This window comes from Dreissena polymorpha, chromosome 2 (genome assembly GCF_020536995.1).
Source record: "Dreissena polymorpha isolate Duluth1 chromosome 2, UMN_Dpol_1.0, whole genome shotgun sequence".
NCBI lineage: Eukaryota > Metazoa > Mollusca > Bivalvia > Myida > Dreissenidae > Dreissena > Dreissena polymorpha.
Window position 1 is genome coordinate 40,833,821 of NC_068356.1, and position 17,251 is coordinate 40,851,071.

Sequence of the window (17,251 nt, forward strand, 5' to 3'; positions counted from 1 at the left end):
TGGCATCTGCACATCGTCTCAATGACCTTTACAATTTATTGAAGTTTCCTCAAATTAATCGAAGCGAACAGGAGACATGGAGCTGACTCAAAAATGAAGGTTCAAAACCCCCTTGACCTTAAATTAAAAACATGACCTCGAAAAGATATGACTGAATCATGCACATCATCACAATGCACTTAAACGTGTAGTTAAATTTCATAAAAATCCTTTATATAGAATATATGGGGCAGACACAAAAATGGAGAAAGGAATGAAACTGAAGTGTGACCCTGACCAAGTCAGAAGTGTTGCTGACTCATGCCATTTTCAAATGGCCTCAATGACCTATACATTTTAGCCAAGTTTCAGGAAAACACTTCAAAAGTAAGAGATATGGAAGGTACACAAAAATGGCACAATCTTAGGCCTTGAAGTTAAACCTTAACAGGAGCTGGAATGACCGACTCATTCCTTCTGCACATCGTCTCAATGCCAGTAACATTGGAGTAAAGTTTATACAAATCAGTCAAACGGTAGAAGAGGTATAGAGCAAACAAGATAGTGTTACAGACAGACGGAGGACAGACCCACTGACTGACAAACTTTCCTAAGGCATTGCTATAATCCCCTCAACACTTTGCGGCCCGGATTATAGATGTTAGTGATAAATAAAGTTATTGCAACAAGATATAGTCAAACATTTAAAAAAATCTCTTACCTGTCCTTGAGAAGTTTTTTTAAGAATATTCTCCACTGGCTCACTGGTTTCAAAGACAACAAAACCATAGTTCTGCAAATGAACAAAATGATTCAGTGAATTATGAGGATTGCATAGCAAAACAAACCTTTTTTTAAATATGATTTAAGCTTACAGAAAAACACACAAATACTCTAGAATCCAACAATATATTGGATTTAAACTTTGTTTCATAGATCTATCATTTTTTAATTGTTCGTTTGGGACAATGATTTTGTTCATAGTAGCTATATCACTATCTATGATATAGTGATATTTCAGATGATTATAACAGAAGCAGAAAATAGAAATTGTTATCCCTGTAGCTTGCAGACACCCCACACCCCCAAGTCTGTATGTTCAGAACCAATGCCAGAGCAATAGATTATCATCTTTATCTAAACAAGAGCACCCCATAACGGGTGCCACGCACGGCTGCGGGTGCAGTTTGAATAGATGAAAGCTTGTCAGAATTATTATTTAGGGGGGGTCACAGTGACCTTGATCTAGTGACCCAAAAAATGGGTGTGGCATGTATAACTCATCAAGGTGCAGCTACATATGAAGTTTCAAAGTTTTAGGTTGAAGCACTTTGATTTTAGAGCCAATGTTCAAAACCTTGACAAAATGTTAAGGTTTTAGGACGACGCGGACGACAACGGACACGACACGACAACCTGGCTATGACAACACCTTGGGTTTTCTCCGAAAACAGCCGAGCTAATAAAATAATATCTTGCTTAAAATACTGCTTTACCGGAATTTTTCCACCAGTTCCCTTCTGATTGATGCGGGTTTCAACAACTGAACCATATGCTGAAAAGTGAAAACATATTTTTTTAAAGAACTGTTTTTATTTATTATGATTATCGGTTGTTATATTATTAAGATTTAAGCATTCAAATCAGCACTTTGGTTTCAAAATTTAGCATTCAAAATTGTAAATGTTTAACAATCAGAGACATACTACTGTGGTTTGAACAGATAGCATGAATTGATTACCACTGCACAGGTCAATCTCAGACAAGAACAATTAGGCCACGACTTTTATATTTCTTGGTTTACAAAACCGCCGACCCTAATTTTTGGAAAATGGGAAAAAAAATAAAATCGGAAAATCGTCTTTTTTTTAAATATTTTATTCCCGACCGCACTGCAAAACGAGCGAAACGAGAAAAAAAACGATCCGGTTTGAGTACGGTTGCGAATAAAATCAAGTAAGTACAATCAACGATTGGTTCACATATATTCAATTGCAGAGATCGGGATATTTTTCAATGTGACACATTATGTACCAGTCCTTTTATGGGCACTTCTCAAAATTTATTTCGGGTAAAAATTACAGACAATAAGAAAATCAGCGTCAGTCAAATGTCGACCCCATCAAAATTTATTTCCGTGTCTGTGACGCAACTATATTGTTTAACATGTTAATTATATTAAACAAACCCGATTGTATTTGATAATTAGTATAAATAATCCAATAAAACACTGCCATTATTTACGATATATGTGTTTAGGAATTTTGTAAACACGTCCGCCATAGTTTATAGGAACTGTACAGAAAGTTTGGAAATCGGAACAAATCGGTATATCTCGGAAAATCATTGATAAATGTATTTGTCGTTTCAACGCTTTGGGCCGAGTAATTTCGGCAAATCGGAACTCAACTTGTGTAAAACACTAGCTCAATTAACCGTTAAACTCCGCCTCCGTTCTCTGCAAAAGATTCGAAGGCGGAGCTATGCACGTGCTTTTATTAAATTGGAGGATTGCAATTGAGAACCAAACACACAATTGATTCGGCATGTTGATTGCTAGACAAAGGAAGCCAATTTTTTCGGCGCGAAATTTGTCGCTTTATTGCTTCCGACAGAAAGCGGCTTTCCTTTGATGACGTCAAACTGTCAATTCACACAGACTGCACATTTTCGGAAGACTTTAACTGACTCCTTGTTTACAATTCCAGTAAAAAAAAAACACTTGCTAACATTAAACTTTGGATTAAATTATCAAAATAAAGCAAAAGCGAAGTTGACAAATATGATTAAATTAATTCGCGTCAGTTCAAATAAGACGTTTTGCGTTGTAAATCAACGAGTTTTCATGACAACAACAACTTTGACAAACATTACCGCGACGACGCATGGATCGATCTACCTCGATTTTTTTTTTCATGTACGATCTCATAAGTCGAGTAAGAGCAAACACATACCGGGTAATTTGTGTATGAGTAGTTTATCTTATATAAGATTTATGCAACGGGCATCGCATTGCGTAATGGTGCGCATCCAATTATGGAAATGAAGCGCAGTTTTTCGTTTTAATGGGAGAAGAACGCATGTCATGTAATGCAGTGTTTAAAATTGCCTGATGTTACATAAGGTGCTGTTAGGACTCATTGTATTTGAAGATATAGATGTGTTTCATTGCATAATTTGATTTTTTGTCTCTGTGTTTAAGGTTATAAAAGATATGTTGTCTTTGTTCTGATGTTATTAGTATTAACTTTTTTTTCCAATGATGTTTTTTTTTTTTTTTTTTTTTTCGACCGCCCGATGGACCATTTTCAAAATAATTTTTGTAAACCAATAAAAAAAAAAGTCGTGGCCTTAGTACACACATTTGATAATAAATCAATCAAGTCCATGCTTTCCTAATCTAAATGCCAAAATAATGTCAAAACAAGAGCACCGCCTTGCGGGTGCAGACCGCTCATCTATTTTCTTTTTAAAGGTGAAGGGACTCTCATTTTCAATCAAAAAGGAGGGAGGGGCGGAGTGAAGAGGGGTGTATAGTGTGGGTGTGTGGAATTTATTACATTATCTTCCAAAAATGCGGAAAAAAAAATAAATTCCGGGGGGGGGGGGGGGGGGGGGGGGGGGGGGAGTGGGGGATGTGTTTGGGTGCAATGGTTGGACGGTTTTTTCAAACATAAAATAATAAAAATAAATATTTGTGTTTTATAACCGTTTCAAACAAACATAAAATTTGGGGGGGGGGGGGGGGGGTGGTGGGATGGGGGGGGGGGGGGGGGGTAAAGTGTGAGGGTTGTGGTGGTAATTTGTGAGATGATCTTAAAAAAAAAATTAGATTAGGGGGGGGGGGGGGGGGGATTCGAGTGGGGGGATGGGGGGAGGAGTGGGAGGGGGGGGGGGGGGGGGGGAGATTTTTGGGTGCGATGGTTGGACGGTATTTCAAACTTAAATAATAAATAAATATTTGTGTTTTTTAACAGTTTAAAAAAAAATGGGGGGGGGGGGTGGGGGGAGGGCACAGGGGATGTGAGGGTGTGGTGGTCATTTGTGAGTTGATCTTAAAAAATAAAAAGGGGGGGGGAGGTTGGGGGAGGGGGGGGAGAGCACAGGGATGGTTTGGGTGGAGTCTATTGTGGTATGTCAGGTAAGAGTAGTTTTGTCAAAGTATCAATCAAATCTAATCATAAATAAAGAAGTTATGGCAATTTTAGCAAAAATTAATAATTTGACCTTGAGAGTCAAGGTCATTCAAAGGTCAAGGTAAAATTCAACTTGCCAGGTACAGTAAGCTCATGATAGCATGAAAGTATTTGAAGTTTGAAAGCAATAGCCTTGATACTTAAGAAGTAAAGTGGATCGAAACACAAAATTTAACCATATATTCAAAGTTACTAAGTCAAAAAAGGGCCATAATCCCGTAAAAATGACAACCTGAGTTATGCAACATGTCCTTTTACTGTACCCTTATGATAGTTTGCGAGTGTTCCAAGAATGAAAGCAATATCTATGATACTTTAGGGGTAAAATGGACCAAAACACAATTTTTTTCAATTTTCTAAGTATGAAAAGGGCACATAATTCTGTCAAAATGCCAGTCAGAGTTACATTACTTTGCCTGCACAGTCCCCTTATGATAGTTAATAAGTGTTGCAAGTATGAAAGCAATAGCTTTGATACTGTAGGAATAAAGTGGACCTAAACACAAAACTTAACCAAATTTTCAATTTTTTAAGTATAAAAAGGGCACATAATTCTGTCAAAATGCATGCCAGAGTTATCTAACTTTGCCTGCCCAGTCCCCTCATGATAGTAAGTAAGTGTACCAAGTTTGAATGCCATAGCATTGATACTTTGTGAGAAAAGTGGACCTAAACGCAAAACTTGACCAACATTTTCAATTTTCTAAGTATAAAAAGGGCACATAATTCTGTCAAAATGCACGCCAGAGTTATCTTACTTTGCCTGCCCAGTCCTCTCATGATAGTTAGTAAGTGTACCAAGTTTGAATGCAATAGCATTGATACTTTCTGAGAAAAGAGGACCTAAACGCAAAACTTAACCGGACGCCGACGCCAACGCCAAGGTGATGACAATAGCTCATATTTTTTTTCCAAAAAATAGATGAGCTAAAAATATTGTCATCATTCACAAACCTTCAAAGAATTCCTTCAGGTCTTTTTCTCCGACATTGTGTGGCAAGTTGCCAACAAACAACTGGTGGCTGTCCGGGAAGCGATTACCACGCCGGTCCATAGTGCTGTCCCCATCCTCACGGCCTGTGCTGATACGATCACGCCCCCGATCAGGACGATCGCGACCAGGTCTTAAAATAACAACAATAATTAATTAAAATTTTAATTTAAAGTTTTAAAATACAATTATTAATTATATTCATCATGGCAGTTACAAATATTACAGCTGTTTAAATCAAATCTAGGATCAGTAACATTGTCACCATGTTAAACAGACATCCATGATACTTATGATACTATAAATTAGTTGAACAAAGTGTGTTTACTTCAGAGAAATAAAGATGATTGCTAAAGTAACTATCGCAGATGTTTATATTCACTTTTCAGCTCAGTAAAAAGGCAATTGTAACTGAACTATCCATCTGATGCAAATAACAAACATCATAGCAGATAAATACTTAAAATGTGTTGCACAGTTATGCCTGCATGCCTCATATTTGTACACAGAACAAGAGATGTGTTTGTCAGAAACACAATGCCCCCAACTGCACCGCTTTGAGCATATATTTGACCTTTGACCTTCAAGGATGACCTTGATTTTTTACCACTCAAAATGTGCAGCTGAAAGAGATACACATGCATGCCAAATATCAAGTTGCTATCTTCAATATTGCAAAAGTTATGACCAAGGTTATAGTTTTCGGACAAAATGACCGACAGACACATACAAAAACAATATACCCCCAATCATTCGATCCGGGGGCATAAAAATCCACGACATAGTCTACACTAGACTAAGGGCCATAATTCAGCCAAAACTGGACACAACAAAATTCCCTTCATAATGTTAATCAACACATTAAGGAATGCACTGAAAAGTATGAGCAGGATCCACCTGGTATTTAAAAAGGAGTTCAATATAAGCTTAAGGAAGTACAAATGTATGCTTCATCACGAAGCCTTCATGCATCCCTGTTGGTGGGGGCATAAATAGTATTAAAGTTGTTGTAATAAGATTTTAAGCTCAGTTAAATGTTGTCATCGTTTAGACAAAAAGGCATATGACAGAAGGCAACTGTCACCTTACTTGTCATCTGACGCAAATTACAAACATCATAGCAGTTAGAACTAGAGCTTTGTGAAAAACGTTCCCAAAATACCCTTGCAACAATTTGCCATAGGTGACAACATATACACCAGTGAAACAAGAAACCGTTGGAGACGGGTGATGATCCCCAAATTGTTTTTTTTTACAATATTGCACTATATATTCAGATAAAAGGAAACGTCTTGAGGGCACAGTAGTTAGGGGGGGGAGAAGATTTTTTTTATAGAAAATTTCAACGGGCCATAACTCTGTTAAAAATCATCCGACCAGAACCCGCTGATAATATGCACATCTCCTCTTGGTAGTGAAGCTTCCCATAAAGTTTCAATGAATTCCAGTCATTAGTTGCTGAGAAATGGCCCAGACAAAAATTGTGCACGGACGGACGGAAAGACACACACACACGGACAGACGAAGCGGAGACTATATGCTACCACCAAAATAAATTTTGAGGGAGCATAACAAGAAGGCATATAAGACAGCAGGCAACTGTCACCTAACATACCTTCTGACGCGGATAACAAACATCATTGCAGCAATAAATATAAAGGCTGTTTCAATCTGATTGTCAGCTCAGTACAATTTATGCTTTTTTTATTAATTGTTGGTAAGATGCAGAATAACAGTAAGCTCAGAACATATTCATCATCAGTTAAACAAGAAGGCATATGACAGCAGGCAACCGTCACCTTACTTGCTATCTGACGCAAATTACAAACATCATTGCTTAAGAGGGTCAACTCAAAGCAGTTATATATACTCATCAGAAAAAAACAGCAAATGTATGTCTTATATCATACCTGTACAACAGAAATGTACACACATTTGGAAACATTATCTTTTAAAGGATGCACAAAGATTTTTACAATGTACACAAAAAGAATGAAGTTTTAAATTAGATATCAGCTGAGTTAAATGTCGTCATCATTTAGAGAAGAAGGCATATGACAGAAGGCAACTGTCACCTTACTTGTCATCTGATGAAAATTACTAACATCATAGCAGTAAGAACTAGAGCTTTGTCACAAATGTAACTTAATATACCCCTGCACCACTTAATCATTGGTAGGATCAAAAGGTCTAGTATATTAACACTCCATAGCCATGACATATTTCAAGTTACAATTCAATAGTTTAAAAATATGGAAGTGGTTCACTACACAAACATTTTGATATACTTTGCAGACAGGCAGAGTGACACACCCATTAACAATGCCATCCAACAAACTTGCTTTATCCCCTCTAAAACATTGTTTGTGGGGTATAAAAACTAAATAAAAGTTGTTTTAATACTGCTCAGTAAAAATGTCTTCATCAGTTAAACAAGAAGGCATATGACAGAAGGCAACTGTCACCTTACTTGTTATCTGACGCAAATTACAAACATCATAGCTTTAGAGAGCATTCTCAAATTCATTAATATATACACTTATTCAGTAAAGACTGCACATTTACTTCTTATATCAGACTTGTACAACAGAAGTGTAAAACAAGAACATCGCATAACGGATGCCAACACTCGGCTGCGGGTGCAGTATTGAACAAGACTATTTCCAAGCAATAAATGTCCCCTACCGGCTCCACCATTGTCAGATTAAAAAAAAAATTGTTGCCATAGCAACCAAAATTTTTGACAAAGGAACAACATGAAATGACCTGCATAATGTCCATATTGCCATCTATCCATGTTTCAAGTTTCATGAAAAAATATTAAGAACTTTTAGTTATCGCAGAATCCAGAAAAGTGTGACAGCCTGACGGACTATTAGACACACAGAGCACAAACCGTAAGTCCCAATTGGTGAAACTGGTAGGGGACAATAAATGAAAGCTTGTCAGATTTTATTTTTTTAGAGGTCACAGTGACCTTCACCTTTGACCTAGTGAACCAAAAATGAGTGTGGCGTGTAGAACTAATCAAGGTGCATCTACATGTGAAGTTTCAAAGTTGTAGGTGGAAGCACTTTGATATTAGAGACAAATGTCTAAATTTTAGCACGATGCGGACAGCGGACGACGAGCTGGCTATGACAATACCTCGGGTCTCCTCAGAAAACAGCCGAGCTAAAAATAAATATAACAAGAGATGTGTTTGTCAGAAACACAATGCCCCCTATTGCGCCCTTTTGAAGCCATATATTTGACCTTTGACCTTGAAGGATGACCTTGACCTTTCACCACTCAAAATGTGCAGCTCCATGAGATACACATGCATGCCAAATATCAAGTTGCTATCTTCAATATTGCAAAATTTGACCGTTGACCTATAAGGATGAACTTGACCTTGACCTTTCACCACTCAAAATGTGCAGCTCCATGAGATACACATGCAAGCCAAATATCAAGTTGCTATCTTCAATACTTAAAAAGTTATGGCCAATGTTAAAGTTTCCGGACGGACGGAATATTTGACATTTGACCTTGAAGAATGACCTTCACCTTTCACCACTCAAAATGTACAGCTCCATTAGATACATATGCATGCCAAATATCAAGTTGCTATCTTCAATATTTAAAAAGTTATGGCTAATTTTAACATTTTCAGACGGACGGAATATTTGACATTTGACCGTGAAGGAAAACCTTGACCTTTCACCACTCAAAATGTTCAGCTCCAGGAGATACACATGCATGCCAAATATCAAGTTGCTATCTTCAATAGTGAAAAAGTTTTGGCCTGTGTTAATGTTTTCGGACGGACGGACAGACGCCATACAGACGCCATATATTAGACATTTGACCTTGAAGGATGACCTTGACCTTCACCTTTCACCACTTAAAATGTGCAGCTCCACGAGATGCACATGTATGCCAAATATCAAGTTGCTATGTTAAATATTGAAAAAGTTATGACCATTAAAGTTTTAGGACGGACAGATGGACAGACTGACTGACGGACATTTCAATTGCTATATGCCACCCTACCGGGGTCACCATTTAAATGATACACACAAAGATATGAAAACCATTTACAATGTACGTAAAGTACAAAGTTGTTTACATTAGAATGTTCAGCTCAGTAAAATGTCATCGTCAGTTAAACAAAAAGGCATATGACAGCAGGCAACTGTCACCTTACTTGTCATCTGACGCAAATAACAAACATCATAGCAGTATGAACTAGAGCTTTCTCACAAATGCTACTAAAAAATACCCCTGCTTCACTTTGTCATAGGCATGGGCAAAAATTAAGTCTTGTATTTTCATTCTGCCCATAGTGATAATATATTTTAAGTGACCGAGAAACTTTATTTGTTGGGTTTAAAATCTATAAATAGTAATACAATGATTCTAAATAGATTCTAAGCTCAGTACAATGTTGTCATCAGTTAAACAAGAAGGCATATGACAGCAGGCAACCGTCACCTAACTTGTCATCTGATGCAAATTACAAACATCATTGCTTAACCCTTTCCCACTCAGAGGCAAAGTAAAAATGGCAATGTGCAAACAGCACAAAACCAGAACAGCCTGCGAGAAACTCACAGTCTGTTCATGTTTTATGCTGTTTGCTGCTCATCAATATCTAACGGTTCGATATGAAGCCTTTAAAACTTGAATCTAGTAAGAAAATTCTATAATTGAAAGTAATTTCTAAGGGACTACAAAGTCGTCAAAATACGTATCTAATTGGTTAAGGGTTAAGAGAATGTTATCAAATTCAATTACTGGTATATAATATTCATAAAAACAAGATGTGTTTGTGAAACACAATGTCCCCGTATATGACGTTTGACCTTGAAGGATGCCTTTGACCTTGTGAAGGATGACCTTGACCTTTCACCACTCAAAATGTGCAGCTCCATGAGATACACATGCATGCCAAATATCAAGTTGCTATCTTCAATATTGCAAAAGTATTCATAAAATAAGCGATTTGGGCCACATATATTTGACCTCTGACCTTAAAGGATGACCTTGACCTTTCACCACTCAAATTGTGCAGCTGCATGAGATGCACATGCGTGCCAAATATCAAGTTGCTATCTTCAATATTGCAAAAGTATTTATAAAATAAGCGATTTGGGGCACATATATTCGACCTCTGACCTTGAAGGATGACCTTGACCTTTCACCACTCAAAATGTGCAGCTCCATGAGAAACACATGCATGCCAAATATCAAGTTGCTATCTTCAATATTGCAAAAGTATTCATAAAATGAGCGATTTTGGCCACATATATTTGACCTCTGACCTTGAAGGATGACCTTGACCTTTCACCACTCAAAATGTGCAGCTTCATGAGATACACATGCATGCCAACTATGAAGTTGCTATCTTCAATATAGCAAAAGTTATTGCAAAATGTTAAAGTTGGCGCAAACAAACCAGCAGACAGGGCAAAAACAATATGTCCCCCACTACTATAGTGGGGGACATAAAAATGCAGAACTACCTCTAATATATTAATGCAACCTGATATAAACAAGAGATGTGTTGTCAGAAACACATTGCCCCCTATTGCGCCGATTTGAAATAAAATTTCAATATATCATTTGGCAGGTTTAGAAATTATCTCCCTTTTAAAGCTTATAACTTCCCTTGGATTTGTTTCTTTAGACCTTTGACCTTGAAGGATGACCTTGACCTTCACTTTTCACCACTCAAAATGTACAGCTCCATGAGATACACATGCTTGCCTTATATCAAGTTGCTATCTTTAATATTGCAAAAGTTATGGCCAATGTTAAAGTTTTCGGACGGACGGACAAACAATTCAAATGCTATATGCCACCCTATCGGGGGCATAAAAAGTTGAAACATCACCTTTCAAAGGATAAACACCAGTGTTTTTTTTCATTCAAAATCGGGTCCAGTAATCGGCCCAATTACCAATGGAAAAAAGTATATATTTTTCCCAAATGCGAGCTAAAAATTCCCAATGAAAGGTTTAAAAAAAATATTTGTTTATTTTTTTTAATCACAATATTTTGTTCAAGTCCCATCCATTTAAGTTCAACCTTAGTAAATATAATACTGAAAACACTTGTGTTCTTAATTTTGAAGCATTTTTTTTAGCAAAACAACAACATATATTTCCCAATTTTAGTCAAAATGCCACAAATTTTCCCAATCCAAAGGGAACAGGCCCCATTCCCAAAATGGTGAAAAAAAACACTGCACACAAAGATATGAAAACTACAATGAACACTAAGTTCACTTATCAATTCCTTGACAATACCTTGGGCCTCTCTGTTCCTTCGGAGTTGGACTTGTGTCCTGTTTCACCTCTTGCCGTGTCCCGAAGCCTGGCGCAGGCTTTGACTGAGCTACAGGCTGAACAGGCATTTGAGACACAGGGGCTGCACTGTTGGTGTTCTTACTGGCCAACGCAGCCCATGAGAATGGCTTCATTTGAGGCTCCTCTGATAAATATGGTGATACTTTATTAGCAAGGGAGAAAGTACAAACACTTGTTACAAAAGTGTATGTGGGACAAAAACGGTCAGATTTCTCAACATAAGTCTTTGCCATTGTTGATAAATTTTTAACACATCAATCATGCACAGTTTTGTGCATTTTTTCTGCATCTTATAGCAATAGCAAGCATCTTCAATAAAAAACACACACCTCAACTTCTAATGTAAGCAAAGCCAATAATATTCTAAATATTATTAGTTTAAATATGTGAAAAATATTCAAACAAAACAGCATTTGATCGATATTCTTTTTTAAAGATAAGATTTTTTTTCTAGTCTTGCTTAATTAGAAAACATATGATAACCATACAATTAATGTAAAGCAAAACAACCAAAACAAGAGATGTGTTTGTTAGAAGCACAATGTCCCCTTCTGCGTCGCTTTGAAGCCATATATTTGACCTTTGACCTTGAAAGATGACCTTGACCTCATCACTCAAAATGTGCAGCTCCATGAGATAAACATGCATGCCAAAAATCAAGTTGCTATCTGAAGCGACATAAAAGTTATGAGCATATTTCCGAACCTAAATGGAAACCTAAATGCAAAATGTGACGGAAAGACAGACTGACGGACGGACGGTCCGATCACTATATACCCTCCTTCGGGGGCATAAAAATACACATTGTACTGATCAGACAAATATTATTCACAGAGCCCTGCTAATGTATGAAGATACTCCCTATCTGACTATGAATACCATGGATGTGCTGTGGCTCCTCCTCCAGATGCACAGTTTCCAGTTTGGGTTCCTCCTTGTGGACCTCAGTGTCATAGGGGGCCACATCCTCTTTCACATCATCCACTTCCTCGGGCTCAGACTTGGGGCTGGATGGTGTCTCCACCTGCTCCTCTTCAAGAAGACCCGTGCCATTGCTGCAATAACAGGGGATTCATATCATCAATATGTTAAATTCTGGATTTGGAAATACTAATGCCAGTCCTGCCCTATTCAGGCAAGTGGAAGAATGAAGATGGATATATTGTAAAATAATAGAGTTCTATCCAAGCCTTTTTGAAGAGCTGCACTGTCATTTTTAAGACTATGAACAAAATGAAAAGAGCAAACATAGTTCCTTTTTTAACACGGACTTTATTATGTAAGATATAACATCAAATGACATGTGGAGACTAGCATCTCATCATATCCGCATAAATCACACCATGAGATTTTTTCTTTTTTGTTGTATAGAATATATGCTGAAAAATTGTATAAATTCAATCCAATTAGTATTTGCAGCAAAGTCATCAATATAATTATGCACATTTGGCTTCATAAAAACATGTATGTTATTACCTCAGAGGAGCATGGTTGTCATAGAACTGTTGGGTATCCTGGATAAGCTCAGTCTGGGCACCACCATCCACTATCTCACCCTCAGAATCTGCAAGAAATAGGTACATATGTCCAAGCACTGAGTGAAATGACCAACCTTGAAGACTACAGCATGTGACATAAATAGAAAGAAAATCATAAATAGATTTCATTTCAATGGATTCAATTGTAATGTGAAATATGGAATTTTCTGGAACTGTGTCAAATCCTCCTACATACATTTATTCATCAATAATTTCTATTATACATCCAGGTATACTTACATTTTGTACTGAAATGCATCAAATGGGTTTCTTGAATGTTAGTGATGATAAACATTACATTGCCAATCTTTTGTCTGATTTTGTGCAAAAATATTTATTTTTAAGTTAAACCTAAAAAAGTAATAGACAACTAAAATTAGGAAAAGGCAAAACAGACCTAAAATTTGGTCCCAATAACGTCATGAAAAAGACCCAGTATTTTTCACTATTGTGGGAATGGGATGGGGTACCTGAGGAATGGGAAGAATCGCGTCGGTTTGACTTATATTGGAAAATTAGTGTGCATTTTTTGCTAACATTACTTCAAAATTGAGAATAAAAGTAATTTCAATTATGCATTTTACTAGGGTTTAACTTGTAGATCTTGATAAGAGATGAACAAAATGGTAAGACTTAAAAATATATGCACATATGAAAATTAAAATGGCAACCTTCTATTTTGAATTTTTAGGTCCCATTTGGGAAATATACATACTTTATCCATTGCGAAGCCCCTCAACCAGACCCAAATATGAATGAAAAAAACACTGAGACCTGAATGTCAACACAAATAGATAGGTTACACAATACATCTCAAACATGTCTAATGCTTACCAAGTGCATCTTCAATATTCTCAATATCCGTGTCATTATCATGGAAAACCTCATCCTGGTAGCGGAAGATGTCATTGTGCACATAATACTTCTTTGGAGACTGTGGGGCCAGTACGAAGGTCTGCATAAAGCGACGCATTGGCTGTCCATTGTTTGACAGCTCTCCAGTCACCTGGAAAAAACTAGGATTGTCACTACAGCGACAAAGAATACCCCCAAACCCACATGCTAATATTGTAAAATTAAGTTAGATATCATAGATCAAGGTTGAAAACTGGGCATATATTTTGTAATATTTGACAAAGAAAGGTTAACATCAGAGACATACGCCCAGAGCTACAGATAAGTTTTTTGGGGTAATTGGGTAATACCCTTCAAAATAAGAATGAATTGGGTAATGGAAAACGTGATTGGGTATCCAAAAGTATGATAACCGCTCATATAAAAAATAATTGGGTATTTGTACCAAAACAAACAAGTGAATTGGGTAATTCCAATAAAACATGAATTTAGCTTCTCAAAACCGTACCTACATAAAGTCACTGCAGGGGTTTTTATCTGATTTTGGGGAATGGGCCTGGCCTTTTTTGAGGGGAAAAAAAATCGCGCAAATGCCTGATTTGGGGGAAAAAAATCATGCGAAACGCCGGATTTTGGGGAAAATAAGGAAAGTCTTAAATGATCAATTTAACATATTTTGCTGTTTTTTAAACAAATTCAAGGAAACAGATTAATTTAATTATGCAATATGTTATATTTTCTACACTGGATAAGGTTAACTTATGTATTTAAAGTTTAAAAAAAAAAAAAAAAAAAAAAAATGTGTTTTTTTTTTTTAGGGGGAAAAAAGTCTGGGGGAAAATTTACCTGCTGAAGGGAAAAAAAAAATCGAGGGGAAAGGGCCGTTTTTCGGCGGGTCCCAAAGAAGGAAAAAAAGCCCTGCACTGTTATGTATTCAATTGCAGTATAGGTTCCATCATTCTGCTGCCAGATTCAACAAATCTGAAGCCAATGGAATTTCTCAACCCACTCATTGAATGTGTTACTACTTGTTTTTTGGTCTAAACACACTTTATTATACTATCCCAACACCGTTCCAGCCCCCTGTGCAACCCATCAACAAGTTCATCTAAAATACTACCGCAGATGTACACGGAACAAAACATGGAGTTAATAATGTCATTAACTATGCCCGTTGCAATTGTTTAAGATTTATTTACCACGACAAAGGAATCTATATGTTTTTTTTGTATTTTTTGCGAAACTATTCGTCTGCCTCGAGATGCCATTTTGTTTGACTCGCATGTGTTATCATCTAAACGATTGGTAAATACGTTACCAGATAAAACAAGCGCTTGTCGATTAAGACTCGAGTCAAAACGGCCAAAACATAAACAGATTTTTCATTACGCATATAAGGCGACTAAAATTGGGTATCGGCGATTTGTTTTGCGTACCGGTACGCAAAGATTTTGAAAAAATTGCGTATCCACCTATTTTTGATTGCGTATTTACGCAAATACGCAGCTTTTCTGTAGCTCTGCATACGCCCATGATGATTTCCTGTACATCATACATAACATTTTTACTGATGGAATAGTCAGAGCCCTGGATCTGCATTTTTTACTGCGGAATACTGGTGGCGTTTCCTATAAACCTATAACACTGAGCGGATATTGTGTTTATCATCTATACAGCTGTAGACAGGAAATATAATATTATGTTTCCCGCACCAGCATGAGTTTAACATCTTTACCATTTCCAGTTGACACATGTCTCATAGCGCAAATTCATACAGAAAAGATTCATAAAAAAAGATTACATGCAAAATTTAATGTTTTCTAGAAACAAGAGGGCCTGAAAGGCCCAAAGTCGCTCACCAGAGATAACAAGATATGATTAGGACAAATCTTCTGACCAAGTTTCATGAAGATCCGAAAATAAATGTGGCCTCTAAAGTGTTAACAAGGTTTTACAATAGCCATATAAGGAAAAATGCCCCGCCCCCTGGCAGCCATGTTTTTCAACCAACCGGCATCATTTTTTAACTCATCCAAGATATTATCAGGATGAATCTTCTGACCAAGTTTCATGAAGATAGGACAGTAAATGTGGCCTCTAGAGTGTTAACACAATTTTACTATAGCCATATATAAAGGAAAAATGCCCTGCCCCTTGGAAGCCATGTTTTTCAAGAAGACATAATTATTTTTGAATTCATCCAAGATATCATAGAGACCAATCTTCTGAACAAATTTCATGAAGATTGGCAATAAATGCGGCCTCTAGGGTGTTAACCAGGTTTTACTATAGCCATATAAGGAAAAATGCCCTGGCCCTGGTGGCCATGTTTTTAAAGTAACCAAAACCATTTTCGAACTCATCCAAGATATCATTGGGACAAATCTTCTGACTAAGTTTATGATGATCGGAAAATAAATGTGACCTCTAGAGTGTTAACAAGGTTTTACTATAGCCATATATAGAAAAATGCTCCGCCCCCCTGGCGGCCATGTTTTTCAACCAACCGGCATCATTTTCAAACTCGTCCAAGATATTATTGGGATGAATCTCCTGACCAAGTTTCATGAAGATCAGACAATAAATGTGGCCTCTAGAGTGTTAACAAGATTTTACTATAGCCATATAAGGAAAAATGCCCCGCCCCTTGGCAGCCATGCTTTTCAAGCAAACATAACCTTTTTCGAACTCATCCAAGATATCATTGAGACCAATCTTCTGACCAAATTTCATGAAGATCGGACAATAAATGTGGCCTCTAGAGAGTTAACAAGGCAAATGTTGACGCCGCACAATGCACGACGGACACAAGGCGATCACAAAAGCTCACCATGAGCACATTGTGCTCAGGTGAGCTAACAAGAGCTGTCACCATAGGATGACATATGCCCCCTGTAAACGCTTTGATAGAAGTTATGAGCATTTTTCGAAACCAAAACGCAGATTTCGAAACCTAAACGCGGACCCTAAGTTCAAGGTCGAGGTCACAGGGGTAAATTTTGTGTGCATATGGAAAGGCCTTGTCCATATACAACATGTTCACATGCATACCAAATATGAAGGTTATATCTCAAGGGACATAAAAGTTATGAGCATTTTTTGAAACCTAAACGCAAAGTGTGACGGAAAGACAGGCGGACGGACAGTCCCATCACTATACACCCTCCTTCGGGGGCATAAAAATATGAACTAAAGAGCAGACACCATGCTAAATCCTTGAAATGCACTAAGTGACCCCGTGACCTAATTGTTGACCCGGCATGACCCATATTTGAACTTGACCTAGATATTGTCTTGATACAACTTCTGACCAAGTTTGGTGAAGATCAGATGAAAATA

General features: G+C 37.2%; 2 protein-coding genes and 6 non-coding genes across 10 annotated transcripts in view; all 8 read right to left on the reverse strand.

Annotated features, from left to right (window-relative positions):
- Window positions 1-17,251, reverse strand: part of LOC127866720 (ras GTPase-activating protein-binding protein 2-like) — a 34,894-nt gene that overhangs the window by 3,722 nt on the left and 13,921 nt on the right. For all 3 annotated transcript variants that reach the window (XM_052407478.1, XM_052407480.1, XM_052407479.1), the window contains exons 5-11: window positions 13,892-14,063; window positions 12,996-13,083; window positions 12,399-12,574; window positions 11,460-11,643; window positions 5,130-5,299; window positions 1,476-1,534; window positions 701-772 (exon numbers count right to left, since the gene is read on the reverse strand). In XM_052407478.1, coding sequence (XP_052263438.1) covers window positions 701-772; window positions 1,476-1,534; window positions 5,130-5,299; window positions 11,460-11,643; window positions 12,399-12,574; window positions 12,996-13,083; window positions 13,892-14,063 — 921 coding nt within the window. The remainder of the gene's footprint in view (window positions 1-700; window positions 773-1,475; window positions 1,535-5,129; window positions 5,300-11,459; window positions 11,644-12,398; window positions 12,575-12,995; window positions 13,084-13,891; window positions 14,064-17,251) is intronic.
- LOC127870538 (small nucleolar RNA SNORD16) lies at window positions 6,190-6,289 on the reverse strand. Its single transcript, XR_008044884.1, has one exon. It is a non-coding gene; the product is annotated as a small nucleolar RNA SNORD16 (small nucleolar RNA).
- On the reverse strand, window positions 6,905-7,004 carry LOC127870534 (small nucleolar RNA SNORD16). Its single transcript, XR_008044880.1, has one exon. It is a non-coding gene; the product is annotated as a small nucleolar RNA SNORD16 (small nucleolar RNA).
- Window positions 7,181-7,280, reverse strand: LOC127870539 (small nucleolar RNA SNORD16). The gene has a single exon (XR_008044885.1). It is a non-coding gene; the product is annotated as a small nucleolar RNA SNORD16 (small nucleolar RNA).
- Window positions 7,570-7,670, reverse strand: LOC127870537 (small nucleolar RNA SNORD16). Its single transcript, XR_008044883.1, has one exon. It is a non-coding gene; the product is annotated as a small nucleolar RNA SNORD16 (small nucleolar RNA).
- On the reverse strand, window positions 9,290-9,389 carry LOC127870536 (small nucleolar RNA SNORD16). The gene has a single exon (XR_008044882.1). It is a non-coding gene; the product is annotated as a small nucleolar RNA SNORD16 (small nucleolar RNA).
- Window positions 9,582-9,681, reverse strand: LOC127870533 (small nucleolar RNA SNORD16). The gene has a single exon (XR_008044879.1). It is a non-coding gene; the product is annotated as a small nucleolar RNA SNORD16 (small nucleolar RNA).
- Window positions 10,025-17,251, reverse strand: part of LOC127866716 (protein lin-54 homolog) — a 138,135-nt gene continuing 130,908 nt past the window's right edge. Inside the window, exon 13 of the transcript XR_008043077.1 lies at window positions 10,025-10,193. The gene's annotated coding sequence lies outside the window, so the exon portion shown is untranslated. The remainder of the gene's footprint in view (window positions 10,194-17,251) is intronic.